At 46.1% G+C, this 25,455-nt stretch overlaps 1 protein-coding gene across 1 annotated transcript in view; it reads right to left on the bottom strand.

Moving 5' to 3' along the window:
• LOC119432949 (uncharacterized) overlaps positions 1-25,455 on the bottom strand; it is a 226,515-nt gene that overhangs the window by 147,900 nt on the left and 53,160 nt on the right. The window contains exons 2-5 of the mRNA XM_037700094.2: positions 16,802-16,985; positions 15,874-15,966; positions 14,401-14,632; positions 11,101-11,277 (exon numbers count right to left, since the gene is read on the bottom strand). Coding sequence (XP_037556022.2) covers positions 11,101-11,277; positions 14,401-14,632; positions 15,874-15,966; positions 16,802-16,985 — 686 coding nt within the window. The remainder of the gene's footprint in view (positions 1-11,100; positions 11,278-14,400; positions 14,633-15,873; positions 15,967-16,801; positions 16,986-25,455) is intronic.

The raw sequence follows: 25,455 nt of genomic DNA, 5'->3' as shown, positions 1-25,455 counted from the left end.
AAACAAATTACCGTTTACCTGTCTGCTGTCATTCATGATGGCGTTCCTCGAGTGCACGCAAAGCCTGCGTTACAGTCAACTGAGCCTCTAAAATTATTGTCTGCACTCCTTAAAGGCTGGTGGTATCCGACAACATTATGGGATAATAATTACTCCAGTTTTTCCGGTACAAATCAGAGCCCACTGTCTAGGTGTTCGAGGTCGAGAGCCTCGCACTGATCCAACACTGCCGTATTGATTTGTCAAGTTTATTCATTAATGCTATAAAAATACGAACGGCCACTCGAGGCCAGTTGGTGCTGTCGGCGCCGCTACCGTCGCCATACTGTCCCCGAATCTATGGGGCAAGCGAGGATGGCGCGCTTCTGGGTCAAGTATTCAAAGACAATGCGTTTCCTTGTATAAACGATGAAGCCAAGTGGACGCACCCTCCCGCTCCGCTCAATCGATTCTGCAGTGGCCACGGCGCAGCGTTCTGGCCTGTCTCCGGTCTTTGTTGATATGAGAGTTATGCACACAAACACTTTACCCGACGACAACTTCCCGTGGCAGCACAGCCAAGGCTACGCGCCCGGGCTCGCATATTTGAAGCTTCTGCTCTTGCGTTACTACGCCAATTAGTGCCGACGTTTTGCAGGTGGTTTAAAGGACCAGAAAAACCAGACATAGAAACCAGAAAGCCATAACTACGAACAGCAAGTAACGGAAATCCTTTTCCTCGGCAACCTTTTTATCTCTTGTGAAATAAAACTTGAACAGATAAATTGAAAAAAATTATTTGGTACTATTTACGTTACGTGACGTAGCTTCCAGTCGCTTGCATTCGTGGACTGCAAGCACAAGCGCAGTAAAAAAAAAAAATGTGTGCTTCGTCTCTGTGGCTTCCGCTACGCCGCCACAAAAAGTTGTCGCCGGGTATAGTGTTCGTGCTGTCCAGCTGCGTGCGTACAGCGCCGTGGTTCATATTGCGGTCTGAGCGGGAGGGACAGTACACTTCATGCTACAAACGCTCTGTTTCCCTTCTCTGTCATCTCCTACAGCTATGAGGCGCGACGCCAGCGGCATCGCCAGTGGCGGCGCTCCAGTGTTGTGAGACGCTTAATTGAATGTAAACAATGTAAACAAAAAACACCATGGGGATTTACAAGAATGAGAAGAAATGAATTACAAAGGAATATCTGTACGACAACACAAAGGACACTGCCTTGCTATTTTAGGCTCGAGCAGGCTGCCTAAGGACCAAGCAGAATTAGTTTTGTAGAGACTCAGGAACATGTATCAAAATAAGTGGGTGGCTAAGGTGCACTAGTATATGTCCTGAAAAGCGGGGACACAGAATGGAGGAAGAGCTCAAGAAAGTTGGCAACCAAGTACAGGGTAATTGAAAGTGTAAATAGACAATCAGGGGTCATCACAAAGAAAGTGAGCGAAGCACTGACAGGGAATTGGATAGAAAGAATGAAAAAGAAAAAGTTATCCGGCAATCACGAATACTCCCTAATGCTAAATTTTAGCGCAGCTCTATACGTGCTTTCAATTCGCGATATATTGACTAGCGCGGACAATCTGTCTCGTGCGGCACGTCGCAAACGGAGCCAAGTGTTGCGCGACTGCCTCGATAATCGGGATATCGCGAGAGGCAGCACGTGGGTGACGCGTGGGCGGGATTCACAGCAGCCGCCGCAGACAGACCTCCGCTTATGCAGCGCTTTCTTTCCATACAGACCACGCGTGCTACTCTAGCGCCATCTCGTAGCCATCATCGCTGCAGAGCCCGTCTTGCGCGGCACTACGCTTTTCTTCTCTCGGTTTTGCCATGCCCTCCTCCTACACCTTCCTCCTCGCGCTCTCTTCGCTATCACCCTTTTTCACCCCCCGCTGCGCTCCGTCTTCGCTCTTTCATCCTTCGCTGTGCTCGTTCGCTCGGTTCGGCCTAGGGCGCCGACGCCTTCGCGTCGGCGCGTGATGCGTCGCCCAACATGTCGACCCCATCTATTCTCAGAACACCGGCTCAGGAACTTCGGTGTAACGCGAAACTTTGCTGTCGCTTTCAATGCTTCGTCTTTCTGCAAAAATTGCCCCTATTTGTTTATACCAGCGATTGCGTGTTATATATGTTCTTTCAAATCTCGAAGTGTTTTCCTGCTCTCGGTGTGCCGAAATTAGAGCAGCAAGCGCGAACCGGTGAGACAGGCGACGAAGCCCACAGTCACCTGCAATCCCAATTTGTGCTCTCCGGTTGCACAGCGCTCAGAATCCAAACCGGCTACACTGTAAGTTGGTTTCCCATCCGCGCTGGCGACTACATTAACGGGCGCAGCTCGGCTCTCACTTTAGTGACAGCATTTCGATTGTTGCTGCTGAAATTTAGGCAGATTGCGGATGTGTATGCGATCGGCCGACTTAATTCCGCAGACCGCATACAATAATACCTTGCGAGTCGTCGTGTATACAGTAGCTGCATGCCCCTATAAGGCCACGCCGACATCTTCGAGTCACTTCCTGCTGAACCGGCCCTTCACTTCCTGCCTAAGCCCTCCTAATCCGATCGGCCCTTGCTGGTAGCTTCGCATTCATCGTGGGATTAGCGGAGGCCTGGTGAAAGGAAATAGGAATGGAGTTGGACGTCTGGCGACGAAAAAAAAAGGATAGATAAATCAGTCCAGAACTAGGCCGATTGCCGTCCCACCATTTTATGCGTGCCATTTGGCCCAGTTACTAAATAGCAAAGATTTGCTTGACGTCGGTTTTCGCACGTATGCTGTTTTTCGTGCTTTTCGCACAGACCGCACAATATCCTTGACTCTTCAACATGCACATGCGTGTGTGTCCATGGTGAGGGTGTTTTTATTTTATAACCTCCTTGATCCGGTGAAGAGCGGCGACTTCGTTCATACGCGGCGCAAAGGCTTCGGCTGTAGAACTGCATTCAACTTAAGCACTGCTTTTTCCCATTGCGGTGAAGACTCCACTCGATGTACGTCTGCACGATAACAGCAGGTAATTGACATATTTTATATCTTAACATTCTGTAAACACAGCACTATAGCTAGAGGACCACAGGAAGATGGACAACGTCGGCGCTGAGTATTTACGGGGTCTTTCATAGGAAGGTAATATAATACGTGAATAAGATGGGAAAGGCATTAGAGATATCCAAGATAATTAATATCGCACTTTCAAGTGCCATAATTTTGGCTATCTTGACTTTTTAAAAATAAACAGTTTGTTCTAGTGCGTGGTATTATTTTTTTATTTATTTATTCAATACTGCAAACCTTGTACAGGTCCAAGCAGGGCGAGTAAAAAGGTAAACAAGGCAAATACAACAGAGTTAATAAAGTTTAAGAACATCAAATTGAGGCGAAAGGCAATAAAGAATCATTCCAATCAGTTACAGTGCGAGTAAAAAATGAAAACTTGAATAAATCTGTTCGTGCAAAATAGGGTTTCAGCGAAGTAGGATGATGGTGGGGAGTATGCCTTGATGTAGAAGATGATAGATAGGGTGATGGATTGATTGCTAGGTGCCGATTCCACAGCAAGAAAAGAAATTGTAAACGTAACGCTTTCCTTCTTTGTTCGAGACATTGAATTCCATTAGCCTGCATTATTTCAGAGGTTGAGTCATACGGGGAAAATTTCGAGTAAATAAACCGTACAGCCTTCCTCTGTACCTTTTCGAGGCGGGAAATGCGCCATTAATATATCTTTCTATAAAAATTTTGTTGAAATCAAACATTAGTCGAGACCCCCCTTAGAATGTCCTGACCTGAAAGCACCCATCCCTTACCTTATATTTAACCATGACTCTGTCATTCTACTATATTCTCGGTTCTATGTGAGTGACCATGTCTTCTGCAAAGATGCAGTTTACCGAAAAGGCTCACGGACCCCACCAGCTCGTGCCAAACTGCCACTCCGCGTCAAGTAGCGGTGCGACACGTGCCATCGAGAGCATATGGTCAGGCGAAAAATGAGACCTCTACTTTTAAAGCGGTGCGTCGATTTTTTTTTCTTTGCACGAAGTCTTTATACTTCCACGTTCTTACGCAAACCGCGCAACCCAGCGGCACGTAATGACCTCCTTCCGGCAGCACGCGGCTGCTATCAGCAATACCAGTTGTCATGATGCTGCTCATGATAAAGAAGCTTGTCGAAGCGCGCGTTGCGTGAGAAGGAGCAACACTATGGAAGCCTCGCACCGAGCAATAAAAATGACATAGTGGTGAACAACAAAAGGATACATTTCCAGCCTGGCGCTGGTCATGACGGTTGCTGACGCAGCTGAAGTGTTGCCGAGAGGCCGTTTGGTTCGTTTGGCGTGGTTTGTAAAATTTTGCAGTCGACTGTACATAAGTAACCCAACCGTTCATCTGGTTTCGTTCATATCCGCGGTCTACATTTCAAGCACGTATTGCCCTGAGACGCCCACAGTTCGAACAACGCCCAGTTCGTAGTTCCTTCTATTGCTTGTACTTCTTCAATGTGCACCCAGGGTTTGTCCATCCTACAGCTGTCTAGTACGGGCTGTTTTGAAGACCTTAAGCCCACATAAGCCCTGAATCAATTATTCCTTTCCGTGCACTTCGTACTATTTCATATTTGATTAACCCTCATAGCGTTGTCTGCTTCTTCATGGCTGCGCTCGTCTTACATATCGTTTTGATTACCTGTTCATATTATTGCGTACCTGTTTCTCTCTTTGTCCGTGCTCCCAGGTAACAGTGCACGGATCCATATTCCTCAAAGGTGATGACATGACCACGATGAGCCGCCTTCAAGTGTACAGATGCAAGCGCGTCGGTGCAGCAGTGTTTGCGAAGTTGGGAGCGCGCCGCAGACATCGCATCGATGCCTTAATTCAATGTTTACCCTTTACCCTTGTTTGCACTGAGTCGCGCGCTCCCGTCATAGCAGAGTCGGTCGCCACTCGCGCGCATGCGTTGTTTATTCTAACTGGACGGGGAGAGATTTTGTATTTTCGCCAAGCTCGGTAGCCTGATCATTGAGCTAGTCGTGTATTTTAAACCAAACAACTGGGAAACAGGTACCACGTTGCGTTCGGACTAGTTCTCGGGAGATAACGCCAAGGGCATTCTCAGGCTGCTAATTAAAGATTCCACCACAGGGGTTGGCAGGCGGGGCCGAATTCACAACATTCACTTGTATTGTTGTGCAGTATTGTTGTACAGTATTCACTTGTAACAAAGTATTGCGTAAGAAATTTGAAGGGCATCGGCGTATTCGCTAAGCGAAAAACACGTCGTAAGAACTGACTCGTCATATTTACAGCCACAAATAGGCGCGCCTGGGTCATTGGGCGATGCAAGAGCAGTGGTGACGAAGCTGCAATATTTTGGGCGTGGTGTAAAAGTTCGCGTAAGTCTATTTTGAGAGTGCCAATATTGGCGTAAGAACGACGTGACTGCGAGAAATTTTCTAGAGAGGCACAGACCACTCTTACGATCAACATGGCGGTGAGGAAGATAGGGTTGCTGCGGCACGAAGCCGCAACCGAGAATTCTGCAGTGCATTTCAGGATCTAAATATTGATAAGCGTAAGCCGCCGTGGTGGCGTAGCGGGTTTGGCATCGAGCTGCTAAGCCCGAGGACGCGGGATCAAATTCCGGCCCCAACCGCCGCATTCCGACAGGGGCGAAATGTGAAAACGCCCGAGTGCCGTGGTGCACGTTAAATAACACCCGGTGTTCAAAATTGATCCAGAGTCCTCCACTACGGTGTGCCTCATATTCATAACATGGTTCGGGTGCGTAAAACACCATAATTTACTTTTTTTATTGATAAGCGTAAACGCGGTTGTAAAATGATTTTCCAACTGGTATGTCATGTCATATGTTCTATCGTGCGGTTTGAGTAACGGTGGTGAATGCAACAAGTTATTGCGCGTAGCGATCACTGAGCGTAAGTTGATTCGAAGTGCCAAAATTGAAGTACGTATGGCAGGTGTGCAACGAATCTGCAAGGAACTTCCTGGCTGCTTTCACGACTAACCGCGCTTTCACAGTGAATTTAAATACGCAAAAGGTATATCATTAGTATAAATGGCGGCATAATGATTTTCAAGCCCTGATGTTGGGTTTTGTGACAGCCCGTTAGTTTGATGATCGGCCAGTCATTCCCTGTTCTCGACATGAGAGGAGTCATACTTCCCGACAGTTAGATTTTTTTTTAAGCTGGCGATCTGTGCAGCGCTCTTAATTATTCGGAATGCGTTGTGCGCTGTAAATTACTTAAGGCCAACTAATGTTAGCCTTTGTTGAAAACGTGTTCAAAGCAACTACGAAATGCTTCGCTCATTTTCCAAATGAATGCTTCTATTTTCTGCGGAGGGTAAAGAAGACCTACACTGTCGGCGTCTTTCCTCCGGCACGGTTCTGCATATACATCGTGAGCAGCCGGAAAAACTAAGGATGTTGTGCAATCATCCCATTTGCTCATACTTATCACCATGTGGGCATCATAACCTGTGACACTGTATGTATGTGAGTCACGGCTTTCTCGTCGTTGGTGGTGGTGGTGGTGGTGGTGGTGGTCATGTTGAAGCAGGCGGGGTTAGGCTGGCATACATAGCCGGCAATTGTTCCGCCTGATCCTCCTTCCAGTTGAGATCAGAGTTGTGTCACCAGGTGTCGATGAACCCCGTGTCTCGCAGGAAGGCTATCTATCAGCAGTCGTTGCGCTCTCTTCCTGGTTGTCGCAGGCCCTCCGGGGAAAACGACGTCTTCAAAGGTCCTGTGCCTAAGACCGCTCTTTTGTAGGCTGTCGATCATCGCTTTTCTTTCTGTGTCAAACTGCGGGCATATCCAAATGAAATGTTCGATGTCACCAATGTCACCACAGAAAGCACAGAATGGGGAAGCGCGAAGCCCAGTCTTGAATAACCAAGCTGTGGTGTACGCGGAGTCGGTCCTGATGCGGTATAAAACCGTCGCTTCTTCGCGGGTAAATCCATGAGTCACACAGGCTTCGTGGGGATTCTTGTGGATCTCCCTAAAGTGAAGGCGGATTGCACCCTTAGGGTTCTGAAAAGCTTTTGGAGCTTTCACTTTTGGGACACATGTCAGCGCTAGGCGTGCAAGGGCGTCAGCTTTCTCGTTTCCATCAATTCCTACGTGTGATGGTATGACAGGGCAATCACTTTTTGCTAACACAGAACACCACTGATCACTTAATGCATCGTGTGCAACAAGCGCTTCATGGACATAATTAAGGCAAAAAATGTTCGTATGGTAGCCAAGTTTTGTTAAGTTGGTCAAGGCTTTCTCGTCGTTCTTCCTGCAGAGATGCACATTGTCGTACACCCAGGTGGCAAATCAATGTTTGTGGTGTTTTAAAGGTTTGTGCATAATAACTTATGTCTTGAAGGTGCATCCAAACTGCTCTGAGCAAATTCACAAGACAGAAGACGCCGAGAAACAAGGATGCTCCGTATCGCAACAGCCCGCTAAACAACTGATGATGATGTTTATTGGCATCCCCTTTGAAATGGGGGGGGGGGGGGGGGACGATTAGTCACCTAGCCTACTTGATTTATTGAAGTTTAATTACATATATCGATATCAAGCATTTTCCCTATCTGATCTCGATCTTAACTGTCCTATTTAAAAGCACTGCACCATCACCTACACATGCAATGACTCCGGCCTTATCATTCTCTTCCCTGCTTTTCTTGCACCGATACACTAATCGTCTCTTACTTATCTCGACTTCTGACCAGCTAATCCTTACTTCTTCTTTGAATCCCAATGCTTCTAGAAAGTGCAAACTCCCTATGGGTCTCGCTGGGCGAATATCTTGGCATTCCATTTCGAAGTGCCGAGTCGTTCACGATCTTTTCTGCAGCACATACATGCCTCATAATGTGGTGCATGTTTGCTCTGGAATTTTTTTGTTCTCAGGCAGCCAGCTCTGGCCTCGAATAGCAAGGCACTCCCCTTTGCGTTATTATACAGGTCTAGGAAGCCGTGCTAGTGCCGCCTCTCTTTGGCATGAAGTACTGCTACACTGAGCGCCGTGTGCTGCCCGCCGTGATGCTGCCCCCTCCTCTCCTAGCCATTATAGCACGGTTTCGGCTTCAAGCCTAAGCAGCCTAGCTTCGGCACCGCCATGTGGCTCGTAAGAGTGGTCTGTACCTACCCTGGAATTTTTTCCCAGCCACGTAGATATTGCGACAGTTGTTGCCTTTGGGAATCGAATTTCGCGACCTTTACCACTGTGCCCAACATTTTAGAACTACATCAGCCATACTCTAAAGAAGTCGCAGTTTCGCCTGAAAGGCGAAGCATTGATTGCAATAGCTAAATTAGCAGACAGCTATGAGAAGTAAGGATATCAGTGTTATCGACCTTATAAACATTGACATATCCGCTTATTAACTAAATTAATAAGAATGGTGTCAACGCGCACGGGCAAACATGAGCACATCCCACTCGATGACCGTGGACACTCGCTGTCAAAACGCTGGCGTGAGCAAGCGCGTTGAGAACAGCGAGCGCAGTACCCTTCGTGCTGTCTATCGCTTCAACGCAAACTCAGCGACTAGAACACCGCACGCACAAATATATGAGCCACCTGCAGATCGCTTTCAAGATAGGGCACGCGCGGCCGCGCAATGTACGCGTAAGAAGAGGACGATGACCACGGATCGGCCCGAACTGTACGAGCCGTTGTCTCGCGTTGCCTCTCCGCTTCCCTCCCGGCGTGCGCGGCATTGAGGCACGATGTCCGGTTCCCTATGCCCGCGGTCGCGAAATACGCAGTTGCTGTCGGAGAACAACACCGCCCCCCCCCTCCTCCCTCTCTCGCCTGCCCCTCCCGCCCCCCGTGACTTGCGCGCCACGATGGATGGTGCGCTTCGACTCCGCCTTTCTCCCTCGCGCGCTCGAGATGGAGCCGCGACCTTCGGCTGACCCTGCCAAGCTTTTACTCGCACATGCGCGGCGAGAATGTTATCTGCTGGCCGTAAATGGGTCCCGAAACCAGGGAACCACCCCATCCGTTGTCTGAGAAGACGCCGTCATTTGAGCTCAATAAATGTTTGTCTCTCTCTGTCGCGTTTCGACTTTATACGGAACATCACTGCGACGGCGATGGCAGAAATGCGCTTGGAGTGCCCATAAAATTGCAATCACACTAAAGTAAAGTTTTTGCGTTTTCCGCGCCAAAACCAGGATATGATTAGGAGGCACGCCATAGTGGGGGACTGCAGATTAATTATGGTCACTTGGGGTTCTTAAACGTGCACGAAATTCACGGTACACGGGCGTTTTTGCATTTCTCCTCTATCGAAATGCGGCCGCCGCGGCAGGCATTTGATCCGGTTACCTCATGCTTACCAGCGCAATGCCAAAGCCACGACGCCATCACAGCGGGTCCTCAGCACTAGTTTCCTATCACCCTACAATCGCAGTGCGCAACTCTTCGACGGTAGCTGTAATAACGAAGCCACTCTTACGACGTCTATTTTTGCGTGTGTGTTTCATGGATTCACTTGCACATTTTAAGTTTTCTTATGCGAAAAGTTCTTCGTGAGTTTATAGAATTTGATCTCTGCACTTTCTGTTGCCGTCATCATAGTGTTAAATAATGTTCACGGACGTTGAAACGCAGGAAATGGGGCAGCAAAATGCTACGCCAATACATTGTATAGCATATGAAGCGGGGCCCCTGAGTTGCTTTCAAAGTCTGCGTTTGTACGCTCAGGAAACGGAAACTGACACTCATAGCAAGAGCCCCACCTGGCCCTCTCATTATAAGGTGCTGTCGCTTTTTACAAGCGAAGCTTGTTCGTGTCTAGCCTGAACGACCGTGTCAGTTCGCAGAAACTATAATCTTTAGCAATGGCTCAAGCGTCGTCGTCTTTTCCCAAGCTGGCACGTTGGCTCCCCTCGACGCCACCGCGCCAACGCGCTGGTGCCACTGCTCCCGCTTTCGTCGTCGTCATCTTCTTCCACAGCTGGCTGTGTTGCCGCTCATCATTCCAGCGTGGAATTTCACTTCTCTTCTGTCGTCCTAATGTAGAAGCCACGTTTACGGGGTTATGAGCCATTGCCTAAGGGGGTATGAGCCATTCATTGTCTTACGTGACGGACAGATTTAGTTTTGAAGCAATTTCATTTTGAAGAATTGCAAGCGGAAATGGCGGGCGGATGCTGCTAACCGCGCCGCCGAGCAAACTCGAGACAAAGAACTCAAGTGTTCGTGGCTCAACAACAACTTGTACTTCATCAGTGTGATTCGCTCTGACGAACAGCGACACAATGCCTTGGAAGTGCTTACAGAATATTACGCTACTAGTGGAGAAGTCCTTCATGAATTGAGAGTTTGCGTTACGTGTCAGGAATCTTTAATGAAGGGAAAAGTGGGTCTGCGTTCAGCACTGTAAACGTGTACGTATACCATCCATTTGTTGTAAAGGTGATAAGCTTCGCTTATCACCCATCTTCACGGAGTGGAAGGACCGCCGACAATTTTTGATGAAGGATTACGCGTTCTGTCAAATTGCACAAGTTCGGGCCGAACGTGGCAGCTCCGAGCGAGTGATATGCGCAGAAACCATCAAAGATAATGTAATCTCCGTGCGACTATTGAGCCAAAAGCAAAAGTCATATTTTTCACTGAAACCCCGCCATTTACCAGGCTGAACTATCAGCCTATCAAAAGAGCTCATATATTACAGAAACATCCAATAGTGTGATTCAGCTATTTGGTATTTTGTATGGCTTGCCGAAGACTTTGTAACTATAATCTCTTTCGTCATCAAAACTTCCCACTTCAAGGTATGGGTATTTCTCACACAACACCACTGATACGTAAGTCGGTGTGAGCTACGCAAATTTTCTAAGCACGATCGTATCTGCAATAAATGGCATCAACTTATTCTCCCGGGATCTGTTTTCCATTTTCTGCATCCACATAGCCTAATTGTTCTCTCGCACGTGCTAAAATCATTGCTTTGTGCGCGTTGGCGGATACATACGTGAGATCATGCAAAGAGGAGCGCGCTCTTCGCAACATTTAAACCACCATCCATTGCTAAACAAGACTGCAAACAACGGAGGTCGGTAGAGCCCGCACCTGTCTGAGTCCGAGAGGTCGCTGAAGACGTCCGAGAAGGGGTCGGTTCGCGAGGCGTCGCGGGCCGTCGCCGAGCACGTGCTACCGCGGCCGCTGGTCGTCGAGGTCTCGTCGCCGCCGCACAGCGTCAGCTCGACGCCGTCTTCTTCGGTGCTGCCTTCGGCCGATGGGACCCGTCTGCGCACGAACAAAATAAGAGAAGAGAGAGAGGAGCAGATGTTAGCAGAAATCAGCGCTTTGTAACGTCTCTTCTGTCAGGCTTTCATGCGCTGATGCATTGTTTTGACAAACTACAGACCACAAAGTACACCGGTTACACGATTAGCAGTGATCCAGCAACTCCACGAAACTTACGTTTGTGTGACTCTTCAGAAAAAGAAACAAAAGAAAGGCAATGAGGTTAAACAGAAGAAGCACGGTTTGCTACCCTGCACCAAAAAAAAGAAAAAGGGGACTTAAACAGATAGGAATGGAGAAAGAAGAGTACACGAACGGGAACCGTTGCAACTAATTAAGGAGGCGCACGCCTCTATTTCCGTCTATCTCGCAGGCCCGTAGGCCACAGGACGTGAACTAGCGTTATGGCTGCCTTTAGCGCATACGTCCGTTGTGACCACCGCCCAATTATTTTTTTTCTATGACGGTGGCCGGTTATTCAGTGTCTGTATCGTGGTACACAGTACCTGATTCTCTCTGCTATAACGTGCGCAGGTGCACAGACTATGTGAGATAGTTTCTACACAACCGAAAGTATCGAAGCTAGGAGTGTCAGTCCGCCTGATTATGAATGAGTATGCTTTGCGTAATGCGACACCAAACAACAGCCGTGACAACATAGTTTCCTCAGCCCTTGGTAGCCCAGGTGGTAGGTCTGTAGAATGTGTTCGCGTTAACGGGGGAAATAACCTGAATGTTTTATCTGTGTCTGGAGATAGGCTGCCTCTATATTGTAGCGTATCTTCCAGTTTATTATAAGTTCTTAAATAGCAAAAAAAAGAAACTTCCAGTCCCGTGTTCGGTCATCCTACTATGGAAAAAAGGGGGTGTTTCACGAGTTGGCACAATTACCAGTCGCCCTTTTCTGCGTTTTCAACAACATAATGCACAAATATTTCTAATTTTCAGTTTGTATATCAAACTGAAAATTACAAATATTTTCAAATCAATATCGTCGTATATCGGCGATATTGATTTGAAAATTTGCCGACCTCGATCCTTCATTGTACTTCGGCGGACCACCATTGTCTCACTTTCGCCCGCTCTGTTTCTACCAGAATAGCCGTAATGCTGCCAAAGTCTCCATTTGTAAACTGCGAAATGGTCTATATAGACAAGTGAGAAAAGCGTGAAATTGAATTGTGTACAATTGCTTTTTCATTCCAACATGAAGTTATCATTCGATGAGAATTTGCAGCTTCACTCAAAGTGCAAAGTACAGGAAGCCCTAGCATTATATTTTGTATGGTAGGACCCGAACGATTTCGATCAGTTCGTGTTTTCGCATCGTCCTCACGTTCCTTCAGAACGGCATTCCGAAGCCGCTCGAGTGGCGCTTCAGCCTCTTGCATGCGCAACATATGTTTAGTCGCCTTCAATATTGAGCTCCAGCTTTTTTATATTGTGTGCGACGACGCGTGGTTCTCGTGTCCCGGTACATATACGGTGCCCTTTTCTTCCGCATAAACAGCCTCCCACTGGCGCTCTTCAAGCGTTACTTGCACGATTCGTAAGCCTCCGCAATTTCTTAGGGCGGAATTCTAAAACGCTCTTCCATTTCTTTCACGCCTCGGCATGTCCTCATCTTTCGGCTAGGCCATGGCTTTTACCAGGCTTCTTTTTTTCCCCTTTTTCCTTAAAGCAATTATGCATGCAAGGAGTGCTTGCCACATTGCTGATGTCGTTGTGTGCAATATTACGCCAGCCGTAGTTCCTCACAATTTCTTTGGTGCACGGCTTTCAAGAAGTGCTGCGAACAGGATTAGAGATTTTCAAACTTTGTGCTCCACTGAAACCTTGTCATGCTGCTCTACTAAGAGGAATGCAGACGAATTGGTCTACCTGAGCTACACCTGGGGAAGATGATGATGATGATGTTTACTGGCATCTCCTTTGGAACGGGGCAGGGACAAATAGTCACCTAGCCTGCTTGATTTATTCAGGTTTTACTACATCTATCGCTATCTAGGTTATTGCCTGTCTGACCTCGATCTTAACTTACGTATTTAAAACTTCTATGACGATATTATACCATTACCTACCCTTTTACTGTCTCTGGTTTTATATCAATATCTTCCCTGTTTTGTTTTTTTTTTTTTTCTAATCGTTACTTACTTATCTCGACAGCTGAACAGTTCAGCTTGCCATATTATTTCAATCCCAGCGCTTTTGGAAGGTGGACACTCCTTGTGGGTCTCGTTGGGGAAATTATTTCATTACGATGGGTCAAGCCAATTCAGATTTTTTTTTAAGCGAGGATTTATCGGCTCACAAATGTCGGCGGTGGGGGTGGCGGCAGTACGTGTCACGCTCAAAAGTGGGCCGATCCTGGCGATTGTGCAGAAAGGGTCCAAGCTCAATGGCACATACCAGGAACAAAAGAGAGTGAGAGAGTCAAAGAAATAAGGAGAGAGGGAAGGAAAGATAGAGAGAAAGCGAGAGAGAGAGGAAGAGAGAAAGAAAGAAAATCACCACGAAGGTCAGATACACACACGACCAAGCTTCGCTTATCCCAATTTTCTCGAAAGGACGAGGGCTGATGATATATATATATATATATATATATATATATATATATTGTTCTCGACTGGTCAAGTTAAAGAAAACATACTTTCTCTTGAGACGTAAATGAGGGGAAAGAACAGAAAGTTTAGGCAGTGCGGGGTACGGCTTCTTGCTAAGGCGCAGAGGTTGAAATACTGAAATAAAAGAAATGTCGAGGCATGGCGCGACTTTACAATGTGCGTTTTTTTAAAGCAACTCCAATATCATGCTTCAAGACAAACGTTTCAAAATTTGTTCCAATTGGGCGTATGTTGCGAACTTAGTGGCTTCAATCCATCAAATGCGGTATTTCACTTTATGTTAACTAGTTAAAAAGGTTGATAAATAAAATTTTGCTCACGGACAATGCATTTACGGAGGCCTCTTGCGCAGTCTATATCCGCTCCCCTCGAGTAATCTACCTTAGCCAGTTAAAATACGTTCTTCCACAAGCGATTTAACCATTCTGCTCAGCTGAAGAACAGTTATAAAATCGATGTCTGTCACATTCAACGAAGTCATAAAGGTTGCACCACTCGCCTTGAAGACCAGGCGATCCACACGCGGTCGTCGCGTTCCCCGTCATTGTTAGCACTGGGGCCGCCATCGTCACTGTCTGGCGCAACTTCGTCCTCCTGGGATCCCGGTTGCGTACGACGCTCGCTGTCGGCTGCTGCTGTGCGGTCGAGCGGCACGATCCTCTGCCATGGCTTGGAAGCGGACACCGGTGTCTGGGCCTTTGACCCTGACTCTGGCGGGTTGTTGTTGATCTCTGCGAAAAAAAAAAGCATTCCACGGAACGTTTGCGTAGCTGTATCAAAGCGGGCACTACTATTGGCTCTTAATACAGGGGTGTTTATAACATCAACAAAAGCTGCTTGCGATTTCATGTGTGCTTAATATAGGACAACGTGCGCCCGCTGTGCATTTGACCTTATTTAGTCAAGTTGTCTGTCCTTTTAAAAATCCTGCGTGGCAGTCAATAAAATTTCAGCAGAAAGTATATGTGGTTTCTGTTGTCAATTAGCTGTTGTCTGCTTACGTCTGCATTGGCTTTATGATGTCTACATCATGATATTGCCAACAACAAGTAAATAGAAACACAATGAAACGTTTCCACTGCAGCTTTTGTAAGCTTGCGTTGCACTCGACTACAAGCACCTTTACATCTATACAAAATAAAGGCTTCGCGAAGCCTGAACGTCTAAAGTGACCAACAGAGCCCTAATAATGAAAACATCAGCTTAGAGCCATCGTTTTGTCTGTGTCGTGTGTCTGCAGAAGACACGCCTACTTGTCGTCACATTGCGCCAGGCTAAGACTTCCATTTTTTAGCCGCTGTTCATCATTTAGAACGCCACAAACATAGGCACTTTTTGTACTATGCGTTTATTTTGCTTGTCTGCATTGGCAGTTGGCACCCAGCAGGTGAGTTTCAAAGGAAAGCGAAACGATGTGATTGCATGAAGTCAGCAGAAAGCCGTTCCTTATACTTTATGAGTGCTGAAGACGCACTGGAACAAAAGTGCAACGCCTGCATGCATAAATACGATTACGGCAAAACTGAAGGCAACTGAACACGTGAATTCTGAATGATTAAATTATGAAAACAGGCGCCTTTAACGTTGAAAAAAAAAAGAAAACTACCCTAGTCCACTGGCCGAGGCCCATTTTTGGTCTAATATGCGGAGGTGAATAGCGTCAAAGTTAACGCTTTAGCAGAACGGGCCAATTTTGTAAAGCGACTCTCCACCGCGATTACATGGAAAAATAAATTATCCATCCCAATTCCGGCATTCAGATTCTCTTTACACCATCAATAGCCCTCTTTCTTGCACCTTACCGCTAGAGATCTTTCTGCAGTGTAATTTAGCAACCAAATATTGTTTGGCGTTCTGCATCGGTAGCCATATAAACGGGCTTAAAGTGTAAAGAAAGAAAAGGAGTAGCTTTGCTTTCCCCGTCAGCACTTGCTCCTGCGAAAGTGACGTCATAATACGGAAGGGCTCTCACCTGTGGCTGTCGAACCGTTCTGTGCAACTGGTGAAAGCTCAGGGCTGCTTAGAGTCCGGTCGCGGCCACTGGACTCCCACTCATGCACGATCTCTGCAACGAGCACGTAACCACTGTGATTATCATTAAACTGTTACGCCTACTGGAAAAGCCATTATAAATTACTCACCGTCCAACACACACGCGCAAGAATACAATAGACATAGGTATCATTGTTTTTTTCTCTGAATAAGCTTGGGGATATCTGCAAGGCGTATTTGCTGTTTGACGGTAGAGCATTTATTTTGCCTTTTGACATTCGCTACCTTTAATACCATTATTACTTTTAATACTATTACCATTTCCAATATTAAATTGTGTTTTTCTACAAAGGACGCCATGATCAATAGGATTGCGGTTCCCTTAAATGAAGTGAACGAGACATGAGTAGCATCTGAGTGCGCACAACAGGAAGATGTCTGGTAAAACTAACAAAAGTTAGTCCTTAAAACTACAGTTAACGGTACAGGCATGTACTGTTAACGCTGATTACCATTAATGACACGGTCATATAAGAGCAACGCTTTGTCATAATGCTCATGGCTCAGAATCATGGCATAGATTTATTGAATCTCAGGTTACAGTGATCACCCTCAAGTGCAAATCTTTTGCACCTTAAGGCCCCCCTTTAGGACTTTTCTTCATGGCATGCCCTTCACCGTCTGTAGGAAGGTACAAAAATGTTCCTTCCTCTATTTTCCCCGGTCGCAGTTTTGAACTAACGTTATGCATTTTTGACGGCTCAACAAGAACTAGATACAATAAACTAAAAAACGCATTACGCGAACATGGTGCAAGTGAACAACGCTGCTTCGGCGGTATTTAAAACAGGTATAATCGTTAGATTCGATCGTACTGTCAATCTGCATACATGTAAATAGCATCATACCTTGGGCGTCCCTGAGTATTAGGAGTGTTCGGGCCCCCTCAGCACAAAGCGCACGGTACAGTGCCTGTGGCTGGACCAGGCAGTCGCCACCATTGTTGCCAGGCCGCATGCAGCTGGCATATAAGGCCGCTGTGGCGTGCATCAGCGCCCCCTGGTCATCGTCGACTGATGTGGACGACGGTGTCTGCGTCAGCGAAAAAACAAGATAACCACATTGTCATATAGGGGACTCGCTTATAAGTAACTATTGACAAGTATTAGAGATGAGCGTGATAAGCGAATTATTGGTAATGAGCGAGTCCTAGTTATGAGCGACGCTCTGAGGTTCAGTTTGCACCTGCTGGTGTCGAAATGTGAGCCTCAGTCGAGCAATTACAGCAAAGATAATTGAACTAACGTATTGGCCGGCCATTGTTCCATCTTAGCCTCTGATACATTGTTAATACAGGTGTGTCACCCAACTTTTCAGTGTTTCTCCCTAGTGGCTTTCTTCGGGTGATTTTAGATGTTTACATTATTTTTTAAACAGGAAAACACTCATTCTAGACTTTGAAATGGAGTAACAGACAGCAATTTAGAAATTATATAAGGAGCACCAATGCTAGCACAGTGGTCTGCATTCATAAATTTGGCATGACACATCTTTCCTAACTATAAGCTGCACCTCAACACAGAGTTGCCGATGCTGAACCCTAAAAGTGCACCTAATCATTCTAAATCAGTGATGGCTACGTCATTTCGCTTTGACATATTTTTAAATCAAAGCGTACAAAGCACTGTACGGCTTCAAGAAGCACATTTTCGTTATACTGAACAAAAACACTGGAACAACAACACGTACTTCTGGCAAGAACTAAAGCAACCTTGACTCCGGAATTGCAAAATTGAACAATTAAATACCGAAGAGTAAAGAGATTGCGTTCTGAAACACAGTAAGAGGAACGGCTAAACGACACGTATGAATAACAAAACGGTTCTTCCTTACCAAAATATGTATCGTAACACATATAGTATCTTGAAGACGCGGTAAACATGGGCGTATGAGCCCGCGAAGTGATAATCAAAAATACAATTGCCATGCCTTTTATATTTTCAAATGCGTCTACTTTATTTATGTGCAGTTAGAGCTGTTTTCAGGAAATAAATTGACAAAAATACTGCTTCATTGCGTAGAAATAATTCTCGCATGTTTTTCTCTTTGCCCATTTTCTTCTATTTCTTTCTTATGATTACCATCTGTTACAATCTATTGAACAGCTGGTATGTTTCGCTTCTCTGCCTCTTATTTATTTGCTTTTGTTTCCAGCTAATATATATCTTTATCAGTCCACTCCTTTGTAGCCCTACATCACTATGCCGCTTTATATATGATTTTCAAACAACGTTAAAATATCACACATCCCAACCTTTAGCATTCAAACAATATGCGCAACTGTTCAATTTGTATTTATTTTATAGTATGTGAGAAGCTCCTGCTCTCTTGCGATCTATATACATCATAATCAGCAGCAGCAGCTGCTGCTACTAATACTATTATTCCTATTATATATTTACTGATAATAATGACACTATATTAGTAAGAACAACAAGAATAAGAAAAAAATCATTATAAGAAGAGGCATAATTGGAGTTTAAATGGTAAATCATTTCAGAGCGTTATCTTAATGAGCTAAGCACTTGACCGAGACCATTTCAGCAATTTCAAGATAAAAGTTTAAAAAATTCGGTTAAAAGATATTGAACTAACTCACTCCTAGTATAGCTACTTAGAGTCATCAGGAAACCTTTCCGCTTCAATACTCAAGCACACTTCCAGCTGCAATAAACATGTGTACTCGGGCACAGCCCTAAACCCGTATTCCCACTCTGGTCAGAACGCGGACGCAGAGCGCCAGTGAGTCCAGTGGTGCTTCCAGTGATGTACGAGGTTGCAGCGAAGTTTGCGAAACTTTCGTGCGGGCGCGACACAAACTTCGCCATACTAGTGGGCGTGGTTCGACGGCGATCCATCTCGCCAAGCTCAGTCCACGGACGAAAGCCGTCGCCCCGCCGTCGGCGAGTTTCGAAGTTCTGCAAGCTGTTTCCGGCAGCCCAGGTGTCGGTCCCTTCTTGACGGTGGCAGGCCGCTTGGGAAGATCTTCCTGAGTTTCTCAGTTCCCGACAGGCAAGCTACCTTCGCCCGCTGAAATTAGGGCCGATGTTTCACCTTTCTTTATAGTTTGAACTTTATGCTGGTTGGAGCCGGAAAGAATGCTGCTGCTTTTAGAAGAGGCCTTGTCAGCTGTAATATATCTGCTAAGTGCACCGATCGATACCTTCCCGAAAATAACATCCCGCGATAGGATGTTTGTTGGTTTGTATTTTCGTTGTCTTCCGACTTGCTTACAGGATCATCACTAGCCGCCTTATTTGCAAACGTTTACGAGTTTGTTCACGTGAAACGGGCTTCTGATGCGGAATGTTTCGTCGCAGGATCTTAAAAGCAACATATTAGCGCAAGGTTATGCTCCTTTGAGTAGTTCTAGAAAGCTGTCACCTTAGCTTGGGGCCTTGCTGAGCACACCGTCTACATATTGGTGCATGCTTAAATATTGCCAACTTCGTATATGCTGTTTTAACATACATGCCAGTAGATTGCGCGGTGTGATGACAATAAGAAGCTCGAAAGTCTGCGTAGAATCGTGTGAAGTGAGACTGTGAAAATGGGTTATTTACTGGGAGACACATCCCGCTGTAGACGTAATATTGAATGATGACGACGAAGACGAGGATGATAACAGTGAATATAATGACAGTATACACATCATATTTCTAGCTTATATTTTATGGAATAACACTGGAAACGTTCAATGCATATAATTATTACCGACCGCTTTGCAGCTTATTGACGACGTTAAGGCGATTAAAGTCGTTCTTATGCTGGCTGTGTAATTGGCGTTGATACGCTTTATATGCTAAGATGATCGTTATGATGATTATTTTATCACCATGCCATATACCCATGACACCCGTGAATCACGAAACCTAATGGGCACATCAGCAGACCCGCGAGGTGGCAATCTCAATGCCAACCACAATGTCAAATGATGCCACGGCGCAGTATATCTTGTTATCACCGCAACCCAGTTGAAACTCGGTAGCAACCCCAGTATCCCGAGTATCGGGGCTACACCTTTGTTGCAATCGCTATTTATGAAGCGGCCGTGCTGGGCGCGGAGGTGTCTGTCGCGTATGGGGAGCAATCAATTTAATAAATGCAAAGGCTACATACCCTTTGTGTCACCTTGGCGTATCTATTTCAGGCTATTGACAAAGAGCGTGGACATATTAACATCACATACGCATATCGACGTCGCGTGTGCGGCCACATACTCAGTGCCCCATACACTCGGCCAGACAGCAGCCATTACTTAACTAGTGGCCCAAGATAGTAGATAACGTGGGTCACTAGATATGCGAAATGGGTTAGATATATACCGCAAACTCGGTAAACTTCCTCAAGCATGCTAATCGGATAAAATATTCCCGTCCAAAGACAACCGGGACTTCGACACATGATGAAATACCGCATCTACTCATGTAATGAACGCACTCGCATAATGAACGCACCCCCAACTTTAGTCGTCAAAATTTTGATTTTTTTTCTCCCGCGTAATAAACGCAACCTGAACTTGCTGCCGTGAAGTAGGAGAGACACGGTGCGATTTGTTGTCCGATATGGCGTCCGGCGGGTACGATTGTATTGGACGCCGTATAGGACGCGGAATCAAACCGTGTGTCTCCTACTTTTATTGCGATAGCCATCATAAGGACCCTCCTAGCGCATTTTTGCAGTCGGCGCCGACGATCGCGGCTCTATCTCCCGCGTTCGAGGGAGGAAAGCAGGGAGGAAACGCGCCATATTCCGTCGCGCGCATGAACTGCACAGTGCGCGGCCGCGCGCGCCCTATCTTGAAAGCGATCTGCGTCGGGGCCTGAGTCTAGGTACGACGGTGGCTTATATCTTTGTGCGTGCTCCGTTCTCGGCGCTCAGTTTGCGTTGAAGCGATACACGGCACGAAGGTAAGGTCACTTCGCTCGCTGTTGCAACCGCGCTTCCTCACGCCAGCGTTTTGACAACGAGTGTCCGCGGTCATCGAGTGTGACGTGTTCATGTTTGCCTGTGCGCGCAGACACCATGCTAGTTAAATTACCTTGCAAGTTTATACGGCGGATAAAACTACTATCCTTACTTCGTATAGCTCTCTACGCATTTGCTACCGCAATCGATGGTTCGCCTTTAGGGCAAAACTGCGACTTTTTTGGAGGTGGCTGCAGAAAAATATCGCGCAAGATTTTACCCTGCATAATAAACGCACCCCCCAACTTTGCGCATATTTTTCGGGAAAAAGATACGTTCATTATGCGAGTAAATACGTACTAATGCTAATATCGTCGAAACATACATGCTTGTTAGGATTACGAACACCCAGAGTAAATCTGAACGAATGGGACTGTAGTCAGGGAACGAATTGGAATGTACTAAGACTTTTACATGGCTTAACTAAATGTTCCTTACTGACCTAAGCAGGCGGAACCCACAAGGCTGGAATTTACGAAAACAAAGCCTTTATTTTATTTTAGCAGATCACAGTAAGAAGACCTCTATCTCAGAGCGTAGGGCATTCACTCGGGCGAACACGGATCCTTCAAACCCTACGCCTCAACGTCAGTAAACTAAACCTTGTCGTCATCGTCTTAAAATCATGCGGGTTTTTGTAACGTTGGGTCACTGTCTTGCCCAGAGCCCTCCAGGGCAGTGCCGTGTATCAATACGGCAGCTTCATACAACGGTCATGGTATTTAGAAACTCTATAACGTAGGAACTGCCTTTCCAAATTTCTAACTCACGGGAGAGGCAGGTTTTCTTGACAAGACGCTCTAAGTGAGTAGGCAAATGTATAATGTCTCCGCAAATTAAGTTCCGCAAGCTATTCGCAGAAGTACTATATGTATGGCTGTGAAGAAAACACGTCCTCAGAGTCTCTGCCGGAAAAATATCGCGCATGCTTCTGACCATCTTAGCGTACGGTTAGGCGGTATGATGATGCAATCACGAGGACTGCTCGGCAGGCTAGATAAGTAATTATGGAGCGCCAGAAAACGCACACTTTATAATTCCTCCGCGTCAAAGCAATGGGTGGGAGGCACATGCTGACAGCTCTCCGGTGAAATGCGTCCTAGTCACAGCCTAGATGCTTCAGCACAAAGCCTATAGGAAGTTGCCTCACAGAAGGAAATTTAGAGAGAAAATAGTATGCGATATGGTGACTGGATTGCAGCAACTCACATAAAAAAAACTACTCTTTACGGAAGGCCATTTCATTGCTCACCCTCATGAAGCTACGGCAATCGAGTATGCACTCTTGTTTCTTCACCGTAGGCTTTCATCCCGATAAACCACTTCTGCGGAAGCCCCCAACGTGACGGAAGTTTCATGAAAGGAAAAAAAACTGACATCCACCTGGACAGTGGCCAAATCTACCAAAAATATCATAAGGCTTTTTTTTCTTTTCCTTCATGAAATGTCCTCCGCCTTAGGGGCTTCCGCCGAAATGATTTGCCTTTTTCGTTGTCCTTACGCCTCAAGTTGTCGAGGAATTCAGTTTCGCCCTGCAACCTGCAGGCAGAATGGTTAGCTTAGCTGGTAGAGCGACTATCTAAGCTAACCATATTATAACGTATTAGAGACGAAATTCAAGATTTTTTCGAAAGTGGGTGTACATTAAAAATATCACTGCCTCTAAACTTGCGATTTAAACGTCTGCCACTTAAGCATTAATAAATAGGTTAAAATAATGAATGTTCCGAAACTCACTTTATTAGCGGCAAAGTATGTCCCTATCGCCTAGGAACTCTTCTATAAAACCGCACGTTCGCTGAGTTCCTAACTTAAAAAAAAACAAGAACCTGTAGGATTTAAAACATGAACAACTGTTATACAAAACCGCTTATCACTATGCTACTAGCATATGCAATACAATACCATCGAGTGTATAAAACAGCCTTTTTTTTCATCAAAAGATTTCTCACCACTCGCAAACTAACTGACACTAAAAGTGACACTACGCTCGAGTCTAAGACTCAAGACAAACGCCTTCAAAAGAACGCTATATAACAGAACAAAAATAAAGAGAAGTGACGAGCTCATCGATACAACGGCGGTGGAAGGACTGAAAGGAAACGGTATGAATGACTTCGGCGAAATGGAAAGCCAACGGACTGAGTCCCAGCGGCTTCAATTTTCGCTGCGAGGCGTTCTCGGCGAAAAACAAATGGACGGACGTGCCCCGAGAGGCGGTCCCCAGCATCGATAGTCGTGTCGTACGTTTGCCGTCTCTCTTCGACCTAAAAAGAGAAGACTGAGAGGAAGCAGCGTTTTTCTTTTCTATTCGTTTTTAGTTTGAAGTGAGGCCGGGCGTATCAAACCTTCCTGCGCAATAGACACGATCGGGTTGAAGCTACTTGCATGTCGAACGCTCTGAAACGTCCGGAGATCCGAATGTAAAGCGGCAAAAAGAACACGCAGCGTCCTTTTATATTTAGAATGTTCGTCTTGTAGGCGCACTTTGCATTTCACAAGCCTCTTTCACTCTCTGATCCATTTCTTTCGTTTTTTCTTATTTTTCGAAAGAGAAGAAGGGGGCGGTCTTGCGCTTCCTGGTTTCAACAAAGAATAAAGCGCCGAACATCGAGCATGACATCCGGGTGATCAATTTTTCAGCTTAGAATTCAAGTCGTAGTGTTTAAAAGAGCCCGAATAACCATCCATTTCAACGCAACAAATGTGATCATCCAGCGATTCGTTTCTCCATGTCACGCCAGGACGAGGTGCTTCAAGGGAAATAAAACTCATCAAAACAAAAATCAGGTATTTATTTCGAGGCTATCAACTCTTTTTCGGTATGCTCTCCCGCTGATTTCTGCAGCCCACCTGCTATTCTGTCTGAAAATTATTCCGCATTACAGGGGCAATATAAGCCGTCATATTAAAATGTGAAGGCCCTAGAACGTTTTAAGAGCGTAAGCATTTCTATGATTATCAAACGAGAAATCTGTCTGTCCGTCCGTCCGCCCGTCCTTTGGGTAAGACGATCGCTTTCAAGATAGGGCTAGCAGCAATGTTTTACCACTGAAGTTGCTCACACTTTGTCTTACATTATTTACAAACTTATTCCTCGGATTTTCGACAATGACAGCCCTCAAACACATTTCGTGAAACAAAACACCGGCAGAGCAAACCTTTTATGTTAAATCTTCTCAAACTAATATTAAAAGTGCTAAACGTGCTTGAGCTGCTCAGCACGAGGCCGCGGGATCAAATGCCGGCCACAGCAGCCGCATTTCGATGGGGTCAAAATGCAGAAAACACCCGTGTACTTAGATTTAGGTGCTCGTTAAAGAACCCCATCTGGTCAAAATTAATCCGGAGTCCCCACTACGGCGTGCCTCATAATCAGATGATGGTTTTGGCACATAAAAGCCCGTAATTTAAAAGTGCGGAAACAAAATTGTCCCTTTAGCATATGCCAAAAAGGGTGAAGGAGAAAGCCTGCGCTCTCAAGAGACACTCATTAAATTACTTGAAAGTCTCAGTCGAAAGCATTGTTACTTCTTATTACTTGTTTTAAACGCGTAATCGTTTTTATGGTTACCCAACGAGAAATCTCTCCGTGCGTCCGTCTGTTCGTCCTTCGCGTAAGGCGATCACTTTCAAGATGGAGCCAGCAGCAGTGTTTTTGTCAGCTGTGGAAGAAGACGACGACGAACGCGCGAGCAGTAGCACAAGCGCGTCCCTGTTACCACGTGACGTGTGCAATCAGGCACGCACTATGCAAACCTGTAGTAAGCCAGAACTGTTGAGCAGCCGTGGCTTCGGATCGGAACGTCATCAGCGCAGCTGGCGCCGCCACCTGCAGTAGTTTGCTTGTCTCACCAGTTCACGTTGCGCCGCCTTCCGCGGCAGTTTGTGTCGCCACAGCGCTGTCGCATTTACCGTAATTGCGCCAAGACGACGTCAGCCACTGAGCAGTGCTAGGATTACCAGCAGTGCTGAGTGTGAGCACTGAACACCACGTCGTTGCTACAAAACGCTTACGCATCATTCAGACAACTCCCTGAGGAGATTCTACGTAATTTTTGATATTAATTGTTTGCTCTTACCGCGAGGCACGCGCATGTCCAAAACGCATTAGGCAAGCTAAGTCCCATTTAGACCTGCCGCAAAGCCCCTAAAAACAACAAAACATTTTTTTTTTTTTTGCAGGGGCTTTAACCTGCCGAGTAGGCGAGCGCCATCTGGATGGTGGTTTTGCAAGTAAGCTACCCGGAAGCGCCGCCGTTGTACGGTAGAAATGCTGGAAAACGAGTTTGTGCTTGAGTTTCCTCGTAACATAATTATGTTTTCTCGTACATTCAAATTACAACCCGATGCAATCATGTCTGTAGTTTGTGCCTAATTCGTACTTAACAATTTTTCTGTTGGATTTTACTTTGAGAAATTAAATTAGTTCACTAACAATTTTGCGCCACGCGGAGGGCCTGCGTGGTCGGGGTGGCTCGGGATTACTTTTCTCAGCCACGGATGCCGGCGCCGACGCCGGCGCCGAATTTTC

Source organism: Dermacentor silvarum, chromosome 11, assembly GCF_013339745.2.
Source record: "Dermacentor silvarum isolate Dsil-2018 chromosome 11, BIME_Dsil_1.4, whole genome shotgun sequence".
Taxonomy (NCBI): domain Eukaryota; kingdom Metazoa; phylum Arthropoda; class Arachnida; order Ixodida; family Ixodidae; genus Dermacentor; species Dermacentor silvarum.
Note: the sequence above shows the minus strand (reverse complement) of the source record. Positions and strands in the feature narration are given on the sequence as shown.